The sequence below is a fragment of the Macaca nemestrina genome, chromosome 13 (genome assembly GCF_043159975.1).
Source record: "Macaca nemestrina isolate mMacNem1 chromosome 13, mMacNem.hap1, whole genome shotgun sequence".
Classification (NCBI taxonomy): Eukaryota; Metazoa; Chordata; class Mammalia; order Primates; family Cercopithecidae; genus Macaca; species Macaca nemestrina.
In genome coordinates this window covers 10,922,156-10,938,507 of record NC_092137.1, presented here as the reverse complement: position 1 = coordinate 10,938,507, position 16,352 = coordinate 10,922,156, and the positions used below count along the sequence as shown (strand labels likewise).

Below are 16,352 nucleotides of genomic sequence, written 5' to 3'. Positions count from 1 at the left end.
TATGCACCCTCTGCCATCCCACTGGAACCAGTCGCGTCACTGCTGACATGCTTCCTCTGTACAGGTTCACAGCAGTCTTACAAAACTCACAGGCAGCCCATGTTCTGGATCAACTTTGATAATTATTTATGTACTTAATTTGTATTTCAGCAAATGCTCTGCTATTTTTAAAAACTTACTGATAGCAACTGACTGTATCTGATGCAGGGGGCTTAGTTGGGAATGTTGAATCTGGTTGTAATGTTGTCCGTGATTAAAAAGATAATGTTCTCGAGGTGTTTCTCAGGAATGTACTGCAGCAAGAAAGAAGAAATGTCTCGGCATAAACAAAGTAGGCAGACTGTTATTTTTAAAGTTGTTTATTCTTCTGCACCAGCAGTCCATAATAAATGTGTGTGTGTGTTTTGGTCATTTTTCCCCAAGGGAGCTCTCTTTTGGGCGTGGCTCCACGGCACCTGTAGGAGGCGGGGCTTTCCCTACCATCGTTGAGAGAGAGCCTTGGGACGGCAGGGATGGCGAGGTGAGTGTCCGGGAGGGAGGCTGTGCGGGCAGCAGTCCTGGTTTACTGTCTTGAGGCTGTGCATCTCTGCACCTGGAGTCAGGTCCTCTCCATCAGACCTCAGCCCTGGTGTACCCGTGGGCCTTTTAAGAGGTTCTTCTCTGAAGACCCTTCATCTTCCTTATCACAAGTTTAAGTGCTGCATGTCATTTGATATTCTTGACAGCCAAGACACTTTCCAGTAGTCAGGTTGCTTTCCTGATTATTACCTTAAAGTGAACATTTAACCTGGAATTCATGTACTTTATCTTAGAAAAACAGAAAATGATAGCTTTGAAATTAGCACTTACTTCTGCACTGTTGTGTCCCACCCTCCTCAAAAGGACATGTTCGGTGGCTTCCAGTGTTAAAGTGGTGAGTGATGTGATGTCGAAATGTTTCACCAGAGTTCTTAGCTTTTCCTTCCGTATAATCGTAGGTGCGAAGGTCCGGGTAGGGGTCAGACTGAGGAGAACCTGGGTTGTCAGCAGGGGTAGCTCTGGAGAGTTGCGCTTCTGTGAAATGAGATGTTGGCCTTCCAGGGCGTCCCCTCTGCAGATCTCACAGTGGCTTTCTGTCCCCCAGCTTCCCGTGGAGGATGACATTGACCTCAGTGATGTGGAACTTGATGACTTGGGGAAAGATGAGTTGTGAGAGCCACAACAGAGGCTTCAGACCATTTTCTTTTCTTGGGAGCCAGCGAATTTTTCCAGCAGTGAAGGGACATTGTCTACGATCAGATGACTCTCCCAGTGGCCTTTTAACCAAGAAGTAGTACTTGATTGGTCATTTGACAACACTGCAACAGTGAACTTTTGCATCTCAAGAAAACATTGAAAAATTCTATGAATTGTTGTAGCCGGTGAATTGTATTGTATTCTGTCACATTAATATTTTGAAGAAAACTCGGCTGTCGAAACGTTTTTCCCTCTCTCTGACTGCTGCTTGGATGTTCTTGGAGGCTGTTTCTTATGTATGGGTTTTTTAATGTGATTCCTTCATTTGAATATTAATGGCTTTTTCCATTAAAGAATAAAATATTTTGGATAATGCCGATAAATGTATGAAATTAGTATCTACATCATAAATTCAGAGTGATGTTTAGCAGTAAATTAATATTTTGAAGTGATACACAGATATCTTTCCTCCCCCACAAACTTTTTTAAACAAAAAACAAGATCTCTTTGCTTCAGATGGTGCCATCAATGCCTCCCCACAACAGAGATTTTACATGGAAACCGGACTCAGTGAGCACTGATTTCCCGCCCAATATTTGTCTTTGGGCTGTCTCTAGTGACTAATTATTAAGGAATCTGGCTGGTTATACAGTGCAAGGCTTTCTATGTTGTTATGAACCTTAGAATAGCCATTAAGACATGAAATACAGCAGCAGGTTACCAATGCGAACACATAGTTCGCATTTATGTAAAACATTCAGAAAAATGAAGTTTTGAATTTGTTAGAACCTTCAAAGGACTTGAGAGCATTTTATTGTAACTTAAAAAAAATAAATACAACTGTCACTAACTTTTGTGAGCAATTTCTCTGAAAAATATCTTAGTTCTGTAAGACATTTTAACCATTCTCTGGCTAAATAGTCTGCACGAACATGAGACAGGTGCCAGCTGGCCTTTCTAGTCGAGAAGACTAAGGTCAATATGGAAGTAGACATAGGGAAAATAGTCTTGGTTATTGAGTTGCAGTCCCGGGATCTCCACAGATGCCTACAAAAGAAGACATGGTCATGCTCTAAGTGCATAAACTAGTTTCCTGTCTTACACTTTCATTTTTGAGGAAGCTCTCCAGGCACCGAGCGTACATTCTGCTCTGCATAGCTGTGGCCCACCCGCTCCAGCCCTCTCCTTGCTGTGCTTTAATGTGTATGACATGTAGATTTTCATAACAGGCTAACAAATTGTTTTGTTTTTGAGACAGTCTCTTGTCACCCAGGCTGTAGCGCAGTGGCATGATCTCAGCTCACTACAACCTCTGCCTCCTGGGTTCAAGCAATTTTCCTGCCTCAGACTCCCAAGTAGCTGGGATTACAGGCATGCACCACCACTCCTGGCTAATTTTTTGTTGCTGCTGTTTTTTTTTTGAGACAGAGTCTTTCTCTGTTGCTAAGCTGGAGTACAGTGGCGTGATCTCAGCTCACTCAACCTCCGCCTCCCAGGTTCAAGCGATTCTCCTGCCTCAACCTCCCAAGTAGCTGGGACTATAGGCACACACCACCACACCCAGCTAATTTTTGTATTTTTAGTAGAAACGGGGTTTCACAATGTTGGCCAGGTTGGTCTCGATCTCTTGACTTCATGATCCACCTGCCTCGACCTCCCAAAGTGCTGGGATTACAGTGCCCGGCCCAATTTTTTTTTTTTTTACTAGAGACAGGGTCTTCATAACCCTTGACCTCAGGTGATCCGCCTGCCTCCCAAAGTGTTGGGATTACGGGTAGATACCAGTTTTTTGAAAGTATCTCCCATTCTACGGTAAGATGCTGACCTTACTGTGGAAATACTGCTGTTTCTGGATACCTACATCCAGTATACTTGTAGCGGCTACTTCATCCAGATGTCGGAAGACAGAGTTTAGAACCTCTCTTAAACGCTTGGTGGATGACTTCTTAAGCGGCTGCAGGAGCACTGCCTGGAAGTTCACTGGTAGTCCATACCTTTTCAGATAGACAAAATATGTCAGTTACTACTAGAAATGCGAAGACGGATAGAAGGAATCTGACAAGACACGAGTACATTCCAAAGATGAAAAGCTTCAACCAACACAGCTTCGTAAAGTCAAACTCGAGCAAAATGCTTAGGGTAGCGGTGATCTCTGGATAGAAAAAGCTCTAGAATTTGCTAACCCCCTTCTGATACCTAGTTTTCAACTGTAGAGCCAAAGAGGGCATCCCTCTGGCCATGAGTGACAGTTCATGGCGCGTGCTCAAGCTGAATGCGGGTAGTTGGACTGAACATTCGGACTCAAGGCGTTTGTCTAAAACCCACCTTGGCCATTTTTCTCCACTAAAGGAGAGGCAAAAATCTGGTTTATCAAGGTGGTTATTATTTTCGCTGAGTTCTTGGGTAGATGGAAAACATTTTTAATGTACCTAGTTGGATACCTGAGCCCATGAAAACCAGTTGTTGGGGTGAGCTGTTCCTGTGGTTTTAGCCCACACAAAATACAGCAAGTGCTGTAAATGGCAAACAGTTTGTGATTGTTGAAGTATCTTTATACTCTCAGGGAGCAAAGGACTGGATGTTCAGTAGTTAGCACCTGTGTTCCCTCGGGATCCCTAGGCCTTGATGTGAACTCCATCTTTACAGGCCCTTTCACCCACCTATTGCTCTGATTTATCTAGAGTGGGGTCTGCCATATACATCAGTCCTGGGAGCAGGACCTATTAATATTACTAAGGTTTTACTTTTTTTTTTTTTTTTTCTTTGAGACGGGGTCTCGCTCTGTCACCCGGGCTGGAGTGCAATGGCACGATCTTGGTTCACTGCAACCTCCGCTTCCCGGGTTCAACCTGTTCTCCTGCCTCAGCCTCCCAAGTAGCTGGGATTACAGGCACCCGCCACCACCACACCAGGCTAATTCCACCATAGTCATTACCAAGTTGTCCTGGAGGTTGTTTATCCATCTAGGACCCATCCTTAAAGCTGAAAGCACTCCTCCCCCAGCAGCGTGGCTTGAGGGAGAAGCCTGTTGTGCTTGCTGTGGTGGGTGGTAGGCACCCTAGGTCCTTAATGGACATGCACTCCAGCCCTTAACCTTTCCTCAGCCTCTGCGCTCTTCCGACCCTTCCCGGCCCTGTCCTGTCTCTGTGGCACCCATCCTGCGAATAATGCCTTCTCCATTCTGCCCAGAACAAGACCCCATGCCAGGCGCAGTGGCGCGCACCTGTAATCCCAGCACTTTGGGGAACCAAGGCAGGCTGGATCACCTGAGGTCAGGAGTTCAAGACCAGCCTGGCCAACATGGTGAAACCCCGTCGCTACTAAAATTACAAAAATTACATGCCTATAATCCCAGCTACTTGGAAGGCTGAGGCAGGAGAATTGCTTGAACCCAGGAGGTTGCAGTGAGACAAGACTGCCACTGCACTCCAGCCTGGGCGACAGCAAGAGTCCATTTCAAAAAAAAAGGACCCCAGGAGCGACTGGCCCATCCCCCTCATTCTCCCCAAGGCCCCGCCCCATGCTGTGCCCTCCTCTGGTCAAGGCCCTGCCCCTGCTGTTCCCTGCAGTCACTTGGTGGGGAGCCATTCATGCTGAGGGACTGTAGGTAAGACACCCTTGACCCTCCGCTGTAGGGCTCGGCCCTTCTACTGTCGCTTCCCTTGATCAGCGCCCCACCCGGCTAACATAAGAACGCCCACTGCACGCAGCTCTCATGCCGCCGGGCTTCCCGAGAGCCAGATCTGAAAGTCTGATGCCTGTCACTCACTCCTTTAACCACCGCCCGCCAGCGTCTCACACCGATGCCCTCCTACCAGCCAAATCCCAGGGACAGCTACAGCCTTCACTTTTCCTTCTCGCACCTCCTCTTGCTCCTTAAATGCTGGGTGTCCCTGTGGTACTGTTTCCCGCTGCCACGCTCCCTGGATGATCCGTCCACTTACCTGCTACTGGTGATTGCCTATCATCTCCCCCGACCAGACCCAAGGATCCAGCCACCTGGCGGGGCTCAGCAGCCTCGCCGCTGCCCCACCCCCCACCTGTTTTCATCTTGGGTCACTTAAGCAGCTGGGATTCGTCATCCATGAGGATGAACCCCACCTCCTCAACCAAGGACTGTGCCTGCGTCACACTGGCTTTATTCAGTCAACAAACATTTCATGTCTACTCTTTGTCCAACTCTGTGCTGGGTGGCAGAGGTACAGAGAGAAGCCAGACTCAGTGCCCAGCACAGGGACAGAAGGAAAGCGGCTCCTGAGACAGGAAGATAGCAGCAAGCGCCAAACGGGGCGCAGACCGACAGGAGCCCAAAGCAGCCCAAGCAGCAGGGGCATGTGCGCTTTGCCTCCTCCCTCTTGCCTCTGCGCTTACTCTGAAGAACTGGTTAGCTCAATATCTGTTTTCTTAGATTATGGTACCCCCATACAATGGAATATGATGAAGCCATTAAAAAGGATCAAGTAGCTCTACTCATATTGATCTCCGAGGATCCCACAAAGCAAATGGAATAAGCAAGGTGCAGAACATTGAATCCCCTTTTGTGGGAGTCGCAAGTGTCCCAAAGCCATTTGCCGCAATTATCTCTGGACAGTGAGACTCAGGAACTTCTCACAGTACCTGCTTCTGAACTTGACTTCTTGAGAATTAGTTTTGCATCTGTTTTTAGGGATAATACTTCGCTTTATTGAGCCTAAGTACTATATTAAGGAGGTCGGTCTCGACCTCTCTCTTGGGCAAATGTGCATCCTGAAAGGCATGGACAGGCTTCACTGTGTTAGGACTGAGAGCAACTGACTTCTGAGCTGGGCAGGGTTGATGTGAGGCTGTGTATAGTAGAGATGGCTAGAATACTCCCAGGAGCTGGGTACACCCTCCAAGCCAATGCTGCCATCTGTGTCGGTATAGGCTTTTGAGATGGGCGTGCACAGGTGTGCATGGGTGCAGGTGTGGGTGTGGTGCATGTGCAGGGCAGAAGAACGAGGAACCAGGGTCAGATCTGTACCTGGGCAGACCACACACTGACAGCCTCATGGAAGGTGAATTGGAGGCCAAGAACAAAGAGGACGCTTATGGCAACAGCCAGGCCAGTGGGGCCAGACCCGTGGAAGCGAGAGTACAAAGGCAGAGTGGACCGGGCCTATCACAGGTGTCCAAACTGACCCTGAAGTTTGGGGTCTGATGAGGGGAAGGATGAGGAGGCCACTGGCAGAAACAGGGAAGCAGAGGAAGGGGTGTGGGAGGGGAGATGAGACAGATACCCAGATAAAGCCTACGGCAGGCGGATGGCAAGACCCAGAGACCAGGGAACATGGGCAGGAAAACGAGGGAAAGCAGGAGACATCGGCCAGGGGGACGGCAGGGAAGGATGAGGAGCTCTTCAATGCAGGCGGGGAAGGGGTCCGCAAGTCACACAGAGGGTCCCGGGGCTGGAGGAGTCCAGGAGGCTGCGAGTCAGAGCAGCAGGCAGGGCACAGCGCTCCGTGACGCGGGACGCAGCCACACGGGGCAGGAAGGTGGCCTTCAAAGGCGTTTCCTCTCTGATTCCACTTTCATAAAAATCTGTAAGAATCATGTATCTATTCATAAAAAACCAACAAACCCTACGCCTAAAGGGGCACCCACGGGGATGCTGGCAGTGTTCTCTCCTGGTGTTAAAATTACAGGAGATTTTTATTCACTCTGCTTACCTAGAGTTGCCAGATTTCTCACAGTGAAGCAATTTTTGTTTTTTTTTTGCTGGAGTTTCTCTTGTTGCCCAGGCTGGAGTGCAGCGGTGCGGTCTGGGCTCACTGTCATCTCTGCCTCCCGGGCTCAAGTGATCCTCCCACCTCAGCCTCCCAAGTAGCCAGTACTACAGGCCCACGCCACCACTCCCAGCTAATTTTTTATTTTTAGTAGAGGTGGGGTTTCGCCATGTTGGCCAGGCTGGTCTCACGGTCCATGACAACGGCCTATCTTTTTTTTTTTTTTTTTAAATTAGGCAAAGGCCAGGCATGGTGGCTCACGCCTGTAATCCCAGCACTTTGGAAGGCTGAGGCGGGCAGATCACCTGAGGTTAGGAGGAGCTCGAGACTAACCTGGCCAACATGGCAAAACCCTGCCTCTACTAAAAATACAAAAAAGTAGCTGGGCATGATGGTGGGCTCCTGTAATCCCAGCTACTAGGGAGGCTGAGACAGGAGAATCTCTTGAACCCGAGAGGCGGAGGTTGCAGTGAGCCAGGAATGTGCCATTGCACTCTAGCCTGGGCAACAAGAGTGAAACTCCATCTCAAAAAAAAAAAAGGCAAAATAAGCTCTGTTGGTGGTGGTGTGGTTTTGGTTTTCTCTCTGGACTGCCTTGAGGGGTGGGGCTTCCAGGCCGAGGATGGAGGCAGCCCAAGAACGCTTTTCGGGAGCCACTGGGGCCCTGCAGGCTTCATGAGGGTGGGAACAGGAGCCAGCCAGAGGTCCACAAGGGGCATGCGGGTAGGGCGCTGGGGAGAACCCAGATGACACTTGCCCCAAGCGTGGCAGGAGTGGCGGGAGCAGACAGCAGGGGACGCAGGGCTGAGGGAGGGTGTATTATTTGACTCGGAACTGAGCATGTTGCCAACTGCCACAGTCACAGAAAGGAGACGGGTGGAGGGTGGAGAGAAGGCAGGAGCTGGGGTGCCCCCATAGCTCCCGCAGACCCTGTCCATCCTCAGGACAGCCTCAGCCGGGGCATCACTGCCACGCACCTCAGCACGGACTCCACAAACACTCTGAGGGCCTTCACGTGGATCCAGGCAATGAAGGCTTCGCTGAAGTTCACCTTGAGCCAGCGCAGCAGGGGTCCCTGAAAGGACAGAAGAGCCCGGTGACCCCTCCTGGCCACTCCGCCCAACACAGAGCCAAGAAAGGACTTGGGTTTTGACAGAGCACGCCCTGAGCTGAGAAGAAGTGCCCAGGAGCCAGAAGCAGAGAGTTGGTCGGACCAGCCCTGGGTCAGGCTCAGGACCTCGAGGTCCAGGGCGCCTGGTGCCGGGGAAGCTCAGCGGGCCAGCCACCCGGTGCATGCACGGGGCCACCGCAGACCGCAGCACGGGGAGCTGGGCAGCCCCTGACCTCAGGGCTTTCAGCGGGCAGCCAGGGGCTTCTGCCTGACATTGCACAGCCAGCGAGTCCACCTTCTCAGAGGCTCTGCCCCCAGGGTCCTGGCATCAACCACAGCAGCGCCTCCCCTCACAGCCCCACCTCACGTGGCCACAGCAGCAGCCACTGATACTGGTGTGGCAGGTCCTCTTGGGAGCTCAGAGTCTGGGAGCAAGAGCTCCGAGCTCCCGCCCGACACTGCAACTGCCCACAAAGGTCAGGGGTGGGTTCAGCAAGGGCAGCCAAGGGAGGAGAGCTGAGCTGCCGGCCACCACCCCAGCCAGGGCCCTGCCCGTCCCAGCTCCAGCCACCTCCAGCCAGGGGCCCGGGGAGAGGCGCCCTGGCCGACAAGCACCCTTCACTCCTGGCGGGGGCAGCTCCAAAGAGGCCCTGCAGATTAGGAGGAAGGCATGATTCTGGCTCCTCAAATTTAAGACCTCAAAAGCCATGTTAGAGAACAGAAAAATGCAAGGATTCATTTTCCCAGAAGGCGCCTGAGCTGGCGAGGAGATGCGAGCCAGGGACCCCGGGGTTCCCGGGGCGTTGCTTACCTCACCCTCGCCCTCACTCTCTCTCTCTCTGTCGGTCTGCCCCGCAGCGGGCCTATCAGGGTTACCTAGCGGGGTTACCTTAACCTTGTGGTCCGGGAAGGTGGATGATCCCTTTTTAAGAGCAACACAGGAAGTTTGCTAAAGGCACAGAAATGATTTATTAATCTTTCAGCAAACATGCATCACAAACAAATAAATCATTCTCATCGCCTGAAAGGCACGCGAGAGCAAGCTCAGGAATTCAGGCCCACCCTCGAGACTCGCGTGCTGGCTAGACTAGAGATGTGATAGGCGCTCACCGGGCTCCCGGAGTGGTGAAGGCAGAGGGGGGGCAGCGTTAAGCCTTTGGGTTCCATATTCCAAGCACAGAGCCAATCTCTGGCAGAGGGGTCAGTCCTGAGCCCCCTCCCCTTGCTTGGGCTTGGCCAGGACCCCCATCGCAGGCTGACCAGGACAGCACCGGGAGGCATAAGTGGAAACGGCTGTCTGTGCTCTGTCAAGGTGGCTCTACCACGCCCAGCCACAGATGCCTTCCTGGCATTCAGGGGGCACCTCAGCGTGCACAGTGCAGGAGATGAGTTGGGCATGCATTTAGGACACTCACCCTTTCCCATTCTGTGTCTGCAAACAGGTGGGCAACACAGGGAAATCCCACTTTGCTCTCAAAGTACACTCAAACCCAGGGCCTGGCCTGTCCCTCTGGTTGACGAGTGACAAAAAGGATGCAAGACGTTTGGTCATGCACTTCTAGATAGGCCAGAGGGACCAGATTCTCAGGAGGCCAGTGGGGCTGACCTAAGCTGAGAGTGCCTCCACCTCGCGCCCACAGAGACCCTGGCAGGGCCCCCAGGGCAGTGTGGGCAAAGGCTATGCCGCGTAAACTACGCCAGCTGGGAACCTGAGCCACATGTGGCAGGTGGCAGGCTCCTGTGTGTCACCCTGTTCCCTGCGGGTCTGGCAGGCCCGGGTCAGTGCCCAGGTGGGTGCCAAAGGCCCTGCTTCGCCACCTGTCCCCAGCAGGGCCTCCCAACGTGGAGGCTGCCATGGTCTAGCCCCATCCAGAGATACTGTGCAGGGGGTCGGGACCAGGACTGAATCGAGCTGGGAAAAAGCCTGGCTAAAGAGAACAGCCGGGGTGTGCCCAGGTAACGAGGGTTTCAGGTGAGCTGAGGCTAAGGAAGGAAATGCTTTGGAGCTCAGCTTTCACTGGGGGCAATCTCTCCTGCCTGGTCTCTGGGTCTGTGGGCCCTGCTCTGAGGACTGGAGCACCCAAAGGGCCAGGGGTCCCCAGCTCCAGCTTGGGTCCTTGTCCTCAGGAGGGTACACCCACCCCACAGGCTCAGCTGAAGCCCAGCAGCCTCTGGCTCTGAGGCGTGTCTCACTTGCTGTGCACACACATGTCCACACACACACACGCACACACACACGTGTGAGCGCCCTGTGCTTCTGTTTTGGGGAAAGAGGATGAAAAATCCCTATATAAACGTTTATATTATCAGCTCTTGTTTCCTTTCTAAAGGGAAACAGACCAGACCAGAAGGGCTCCGAGAACCCCACTATGGGGGCTCCGTGACTCGGTTTGCTCGTGAGGGGGGGTGCTCATCTCCAGTCCCTGCAAAAAGGTCGCTAGGTCGCTGACAGAGAGGCCAAGCCCCCAGGAGCCCGGAGTACACACTTGAAGGGACGGACACCGGGAGCACTCCCTGCCTGCCCGCGGCCATGGCACTCCTCCCCACGGAGGTCCTCACAGCGCTGTGTTCACACAGCGACTTCCCCCCAAAGGCCTCAAGAATATTCTACTCATTCCTCCCGCCCCGTCACTAGCGGCTGGACTGGAAGGTGCTCCACAGAACCCTCCCTGGTGGGCACGGGGAAGAAGGGGCCCAAAAACACTCCACCCAGACAGGCTCCTTCCAAGTGGCCCGGCCTAGCCCAGCACCGCGGCGGGAGGACTGAGTATGGAAGATGCCCACTTCACGGAGCGGCGGGGTGACCTTCCCACAGCTCTCCTGCCCACAGTTCAAATGCGAGCATCTAGTTTTGCTCCCTGGGGAGCTAAGCTGTCCTCCTACATGAGGGGTTTCTGAGTGGCTGTGGTCGGAGGTCTCCAGATAAGCACCCCGCCGTGCTAAGGACACAGGGGAGGTCAATACAGGGGCTAGTGGTGCCCTGGAAACCTCACGGCTGCGATCTCCAAGGCCCAGCACTGCCCACCCTGCACACAGATGCTCCCGCCTGGAGCCCACGTGCCTCGCTCAGTTCCAGGAAGGCCTGGCGGGTCATCCGGCCAGCTTGCCTCTCAGAGCCTCAGTTTCTCATCCGTACTGTGGAGTTAGCAACCCCTTCCTGGCAGGGCGGTGCTGGGGACCGTGAGAGTGTGTGTGGAAAGCGCTGGCTAGGGGGACCCCCGGCTCCCGCCCCCGGCTCCCGCCCCCGGCTCCCCCGCTCCCAGCTCCCCTGCCTGGGCTCCTTTGTGCTCACCGTCCCCCCTCCCAGACCCTGCTCAGACGTCCCCTGAGAACAGACGGTCCCCATGGTGTGAGCCCAGGAGCCTGGTGGGGACAATGAGAGGGAGAGCTGGAGACTTGGGAGGACTCTTCTATCCCCAGGCCACTGGGTAGGGGCAGGAGGAGCTGCTCAATCACATACTCACATACTGTTGCTTCTTATCGGACAGTAATCTGGCCATCTCCTCCCTTTCCCTTTTAATTTCTTTCTCATCATAGTAAAATTCACGAACAGTGAACCTTAAAACAAGCAAACCATGGGCTTTCACTCAGCAGCTTTCCAGAGGGGCAGAGACGCCCCGCAGCAGGAGATGAACGAAACCCGGAGGACACTTACTTGTTTTCTTTGGCCTTGGTTTTGAAGTCTTCGATCACTTTTCGAAACAGAGTCACAGTGAAAAGGCCCCCCTCCTTGTCCTCAGTAATGAGTCTGTTGGAGAGAAGCATCTGTTGGCTGGACTCACTGCCAGGCCCTGTGTGGGACTGGGGCTCAGAGGCCCCCGGGGCCTAGTGGCCTGCACTTGGGGTCCTTGGCAGCAGTCGAGGGCTGGGGAACCAAGGACACTCCCTGAGATTTCCTAACCCCTGGCTGCCTGCCCTTCCCTCCTGCCCCTTCCACACTCCTCCAGGCTAAGGCCTCAGCGGGGCTCGGGGTGCAGGCAGTGCAGGGGCCTGGGCTTCAGTGCCCGCTTATCAAATGCCTGAGAGACCAAGCCCCCCTGGGCCGCCGTCACCTCAGCTGGCACGGGGTGTCCCTGGCTCTGATGTGCCGCCTGATAGTGAAGCGGAGTGGTGGAAACTATCTCACAAGGTCCATTTCACTTGCAATGTCACAAAGTCCTAACGGAACACAGCCTCCCAAGCACGTCTCAACCCAGGACCACTGGGGCCACTGTCTCCAGCAACTCAGGAATTCTTGGGGCCAGCGGTCTAAGCATCTCTGAGTCCTATTGGCCAGAAGATGGGAAGTGGGAGCCCTCAGGGCCAGACACGATCTTACAGCATGCTAGCAGGGTCACCCTTTCTGTTTCTCACAGCCCCTGCCCATAGGGGCTGCCCCCAGGCTCCAGGTATTTCTAGAGTCATCTGTGCAGGCTTTCAGGTGGCTGGTGACAATGAAGGGCCTGAGGCTCTGGTCTGGGAGGCCAGGCCACCTACCAAGGCAGCCGATCCTGGCACGGATCCCCGGTGCTTGGTATTTAAGAGCAGTGAATGCTCCTGCCAGCACACCAGCTTCCAGGGCCAGCTCCTCTGCTCCAGAGCCTTACTCCTCTTCCCTGCCTCCCCTGTAACCTCGGGCTGTGATTGTCCTGTTCCTTGCACCTTTCAATTTAGATCCCGATGATTGCCATCTCCTGGCCCTGGGAGAGCCCCTTCCCCCAGCAGGGGCCCCAGGGCAAAGGCCTCGCACCAGGAGCTCTGTATGTGAGGAGTCAGATGAATAGGCTGGCTGCCTGACGAGCATTCTAAAACCTCTTCAAATTACAAACCATCTCAGCCATACAAAAAGGCATAGAGGAAAATGAGTACCATGCTGGGCATGGTGGCTCACACCTGTAATCCCAGCACTTTGGGAGGCTGAGGCAGGCGGATCACCTGAGGTCAGGAGTTCAAGACCAGCCTGACCAACATGGTGAAAGCCCACCTCTACCAAAAATATAAAAATTAGCTGGCTGTGTTGGTGCACGTCTATAATCCCAGTTACTTGAGAGGCTGAGGTAGGAGAGTTGCTTAAACCCGGGAGGCCGGAGGTTGCAGTGAGCTGAGCTCGTGCCACTACACTCCAGCCTGGGCAATAGAGTGAGCCTCCGTCTCAAAAAAAAAGGAAAACGCGCAGCTTTGGATCAGCCACCCCAAACCAAAGCTCCAGCCGGTGAAAGCCCATGTGCTCCTACCCCACATGTGCCACTCACTCCATCCTGGGCCACCACCATCCTGAGTGTGGCCTTCCTCCCCGTGACCCATCCCCACAATTCCCTGTGCACCTGTGTGTGCCCGAGTCACACCCATTTCACATCCATTTCACACCCATTTCACATCCATTTCACACCCATTTCAGACCCATTTCACATCCATTTCACATCCATTTCACATCCATTTCACACCCATTTCAGACCCATTTCACATCCATTTCACATCCATTTCACATCCATTTCACACCCATTTCAGACCCATTTCACATCCATTTCACACCCATTTCAGACCCATTTCACATCCATTTCACATCCATTTCACACCCATTTCAGACCCATTTCACATCCATTTCACATCCATTTCACATCCATTTCACATCCATTTCACACCCATTTCAGACCCATTTCACATCCATTTCACACCCATTTCAGACCCATTTCACATCCATTTCACATCGATTTCACACCCATTTCACATCCATTTCACATCCATTTCACACCCATTTCACACCCTCTGCTTCTCTGCAGCAGCCTTTCCCCTTCTTCCCTTCTGACACATGGGGCCGGCATCCTTGGTTCCCCCGCCACACAGTGTCCCATGATGGACACAGTTTGTAACCTGCCCTCCGCCTGTCACTCTGCCAGGGTCCACTGGCCACTCCTGCTCTGGCCCCCACAGGCCACATGCCGAGGCTGCTTTCCCTTCCGGCTCCCGCTGTGGCCGTTCACTGGGCAGCTGCTCAGGCCAGGGCTGGCTTCCCCCTCTGGCAGGGAAGAATTGATGCTGAGCCGAGAATGCAGAGCCAGAATGCAGCAGAGGCAATGGCATGGAGAGGCTGCTCGGCCAGGTGGGGCCAGGGCAGCCTTCCCAGGGCAGGGGCAGGGAAGTGAAGTTTTGAAAGAGGAAGGCACTCTGGCATGTGACAAGGTGTGCGACACTGACAGAATTCCAGGCCAAGGGACAGGAGAGGGCCCAGGTGTGGAGGGCCGGGGGGGCCTTACACCCTCAGGGCATGTTTGGTGGTTGGGTGCCCTGAAGCATCCAGGGGCCCTGGGAGCAAGCTGGGGTCTCACTTACTTGGTTGATCGAGGGACCACCATATCTGAGAGAGATTCGTAGGTTTTTTGCCATTGTGAATAGTTTGATCTGCAAGAATACAGAATCATTCCGTAATTTTTTGCAGAAAAGGCTCTTGGGTGTCCTGAGTGCTTAGGAAGCTGCACACCCCTTTTCCTGAGGGCCTGAAGGTGAGCAGGGATGGGGTCAGAGGGAGCCCTAACCTCCCCTGAGGCCCGGCTGTGCCCATGGGGAATCCCCTGCCCAGCCTCCCTGGGGTACCCACAGACGTCCCTTTATGAAGAGCTATGGATGCACTTGGGGCTCACTAACAACTGTCTAATCTGGGCCCCTTGTGGCCTTGGGCAAGCTAACCAGCCTCTCCAGCCTCAGGACAATGGAATCACCAGACTTCCCAGGCCTTTGGTGAGGATGAAATAAAATAATGTCGACCACGCGTTGGGTATATAGCAAGCGCTCAATAAATGGCTGCTTCTGTCATGGCCACAACCTCTATCACCCAACAACTGTCCCTGCTGGCACAGCCGCAGGCAGGGCCCCGTGAAGGAATGACTGTTTCCCGGGAACTGGGGCTGGGCAGGGAGCATCTTCATCCACTCTGCCCAAGTCACCAACGGGCCCACCTTCCTCTCTGCTGGGCAGGGCCAGTTGCCTTCATGATCGCCCAGCACAGGCCGAGACACCCACTTGCCCGGCACTCACTTGGGGACGATGACCAGAAGTGTGATGAGATACTCAGAATCCAGCACGAAGTCCTCCTTGCTCACAATATCACTCAGTGTCCGGGTAAAGAGGTTCCCCCTAAAAGGCAGGTGGAACAAAGGGTGTGAACGGTGTGAGCAGAAAGGGACACAGTGACCCCACAAACCCATGCCCAGGCACTGGGGCTGAGGGGCAGTTCTCAAGGCAGGGTGGGCACCAGGGATGCTGGAGCCTAGAAGAACACAGCAATTCTCAGCAATGATTGCTCCCCGCCAACCGCAGGGCCAGGCTCTGTGCTGGGGTCACAGCTGCTGCCTCCTCTCCTCTAGGGACAGGGAGGCTGGCAGGGCCTCAGGTACTATCACCCATCACCCAAGGGGCTGCCGAATCCAACACCTCAGTGACCTGCACTGCCCCGGTGCGCGGTGCCAGCCACAGCTGCTACAGGAGGGGGGCCTCGGGTGGCAGGCAGCTAACGTTACTCAAGTGTCAACACCACGGCCAGCTCTTGGAGCTGCATGAGCCATCCTTGATAAGAGTTCCGTGTCACTTTACAGGCCTCCCAGCCCAGCAGCCAGGGGACACTCACCTGAAATAGCTTTCTACATGCCCAGTGGACCTGGTCTGAGTGGAGGGTATGGTATTATTGGCACATGGATCAAGGCTGTCAGATCAGCAAATGGGCCAAGATCAAACTACCCAGGCTGTATGCGGGACCAGCACAGGGGCGGTGACGTCGGCACAGAGTGCTTCCTGGGAAATCGCTCTCCAGCACTCAGCCATGGCCAAAGCTTTAAAGGCAATGGGAAACACCCTCCTCAGGGAGCCTGTGTGGCTTCTTTGCTATCTCCTGCCTGAACATCACTGACCAGCTGCATGGCCATGGATAAAGCCCTTAGGTTCCTTCTCCCTGGGCACCACATGCATGAGCCTCCCTGTCCTAGAACTGAACATATTACCCTTACACTGTCCCACCTCTGTCCCTGGCTCACCTCTGAACCCCCAACACGAAGCCAGCTTTCCACACATGTTTGTCGAATGAATAACTACGAGCTCTGCAAGTGCAAAAATTGTATTGTATTCTGCTTTATATCTTAGGGTTTAGCGTCAGGCCTGAGGGCACAGTGCATACTTGGTACATGTACAACAAAAGAAGAAAAGAGAGCGCAGAGGAGGTAGTTAGAAACGTTCATCCCTCTTCGTACGCCGCCCTCTTATACTTGCTGTATGTGCTCAGTAAATCAATTAAAGTCACTGCAAATCAATGAATG

At 53.5% G+C, this 16,352-nt stretch overlaps 2 protein-coding genes across 7 annotated transcripts in view; one reads left to right on the top strand and one right to left on the bottom strand.

Annotated features, from left to right (window-relative positions):
* Nucleotides 1-2,066, top strand: part of LOC105486489 (protein disulfide isomerase family A member 6) — a 28,258-nt gene extending 26,192 nt beyond the window's left edge. The window contains exons 12-13 of the mRNA XM_011749382.2: nucleotides 424-520; nucleotides 1,124-2,066. Coding sequence (XP_011747684.1) covers nucleotides 424-520; nucleotides 1,124-1,192 — 166 coding nt within the window. The 3' untranslated portion in view covers nucleotides 1,193-2,066. The remainder of the gene's footprint in view (nucleotides 1-423; nucleotides 521-1,123) is intronic.
* Nucleotides 2,006-16,352, bottom strand: part of LOC105486488 (ATPase H+ transporting V1 subunit C2) — a 63,442-nt gene continuing 49,095 nt past the window's right edge. For 2 of the 6 annotated variants that reach the window (XM_071076228.1, XM_071076229.1), the window contains 8 exons: nucleotides 15,082-15,180; nucleotides 14,380-14,448; nucleotides 11,726-11,818; nucleotides 11,535-11,628; nucleotides 8,882-9,019; nucleotides 7,937-8,034; nucleotides 3,077-3,209; nucleotides 2,006-2,262 (listed from right to left, as the gene is read on the bottom strand). In XM_071076228.1, coding sequence (XP_070932329.1) covers nucleotides 2,173-2,262; nucleotides 3,077-3,209; nucleotides 7,937-8,034; nucleotides 8,882-9,019; nucleotides 11,535-11,628; nucleotides 11,726-11,818; nucleotides 14,380-14,448; nucleotides 15,082-15,180 — 814 coding nt within the window. In that variant the 3' untranslated portion in view covers nucleotides 2,006-2,172. Of the gene's footprint in view, nucleotides 2,263-3,076; nucleotides 3,210-7,936; nucleotides 9,020-11,534; nucleotides 11,629-11,725; nucleotides 11,819-14,379; nucleotides 14,449-15,081; nucleotides 15,181-16,352 lie in introns of those variants that run through there. The other 4 variants (XM_071076230.1, XM_071076231.1, XM_071076226.1 and 1 more) reach the window with 2 other exon arrangements.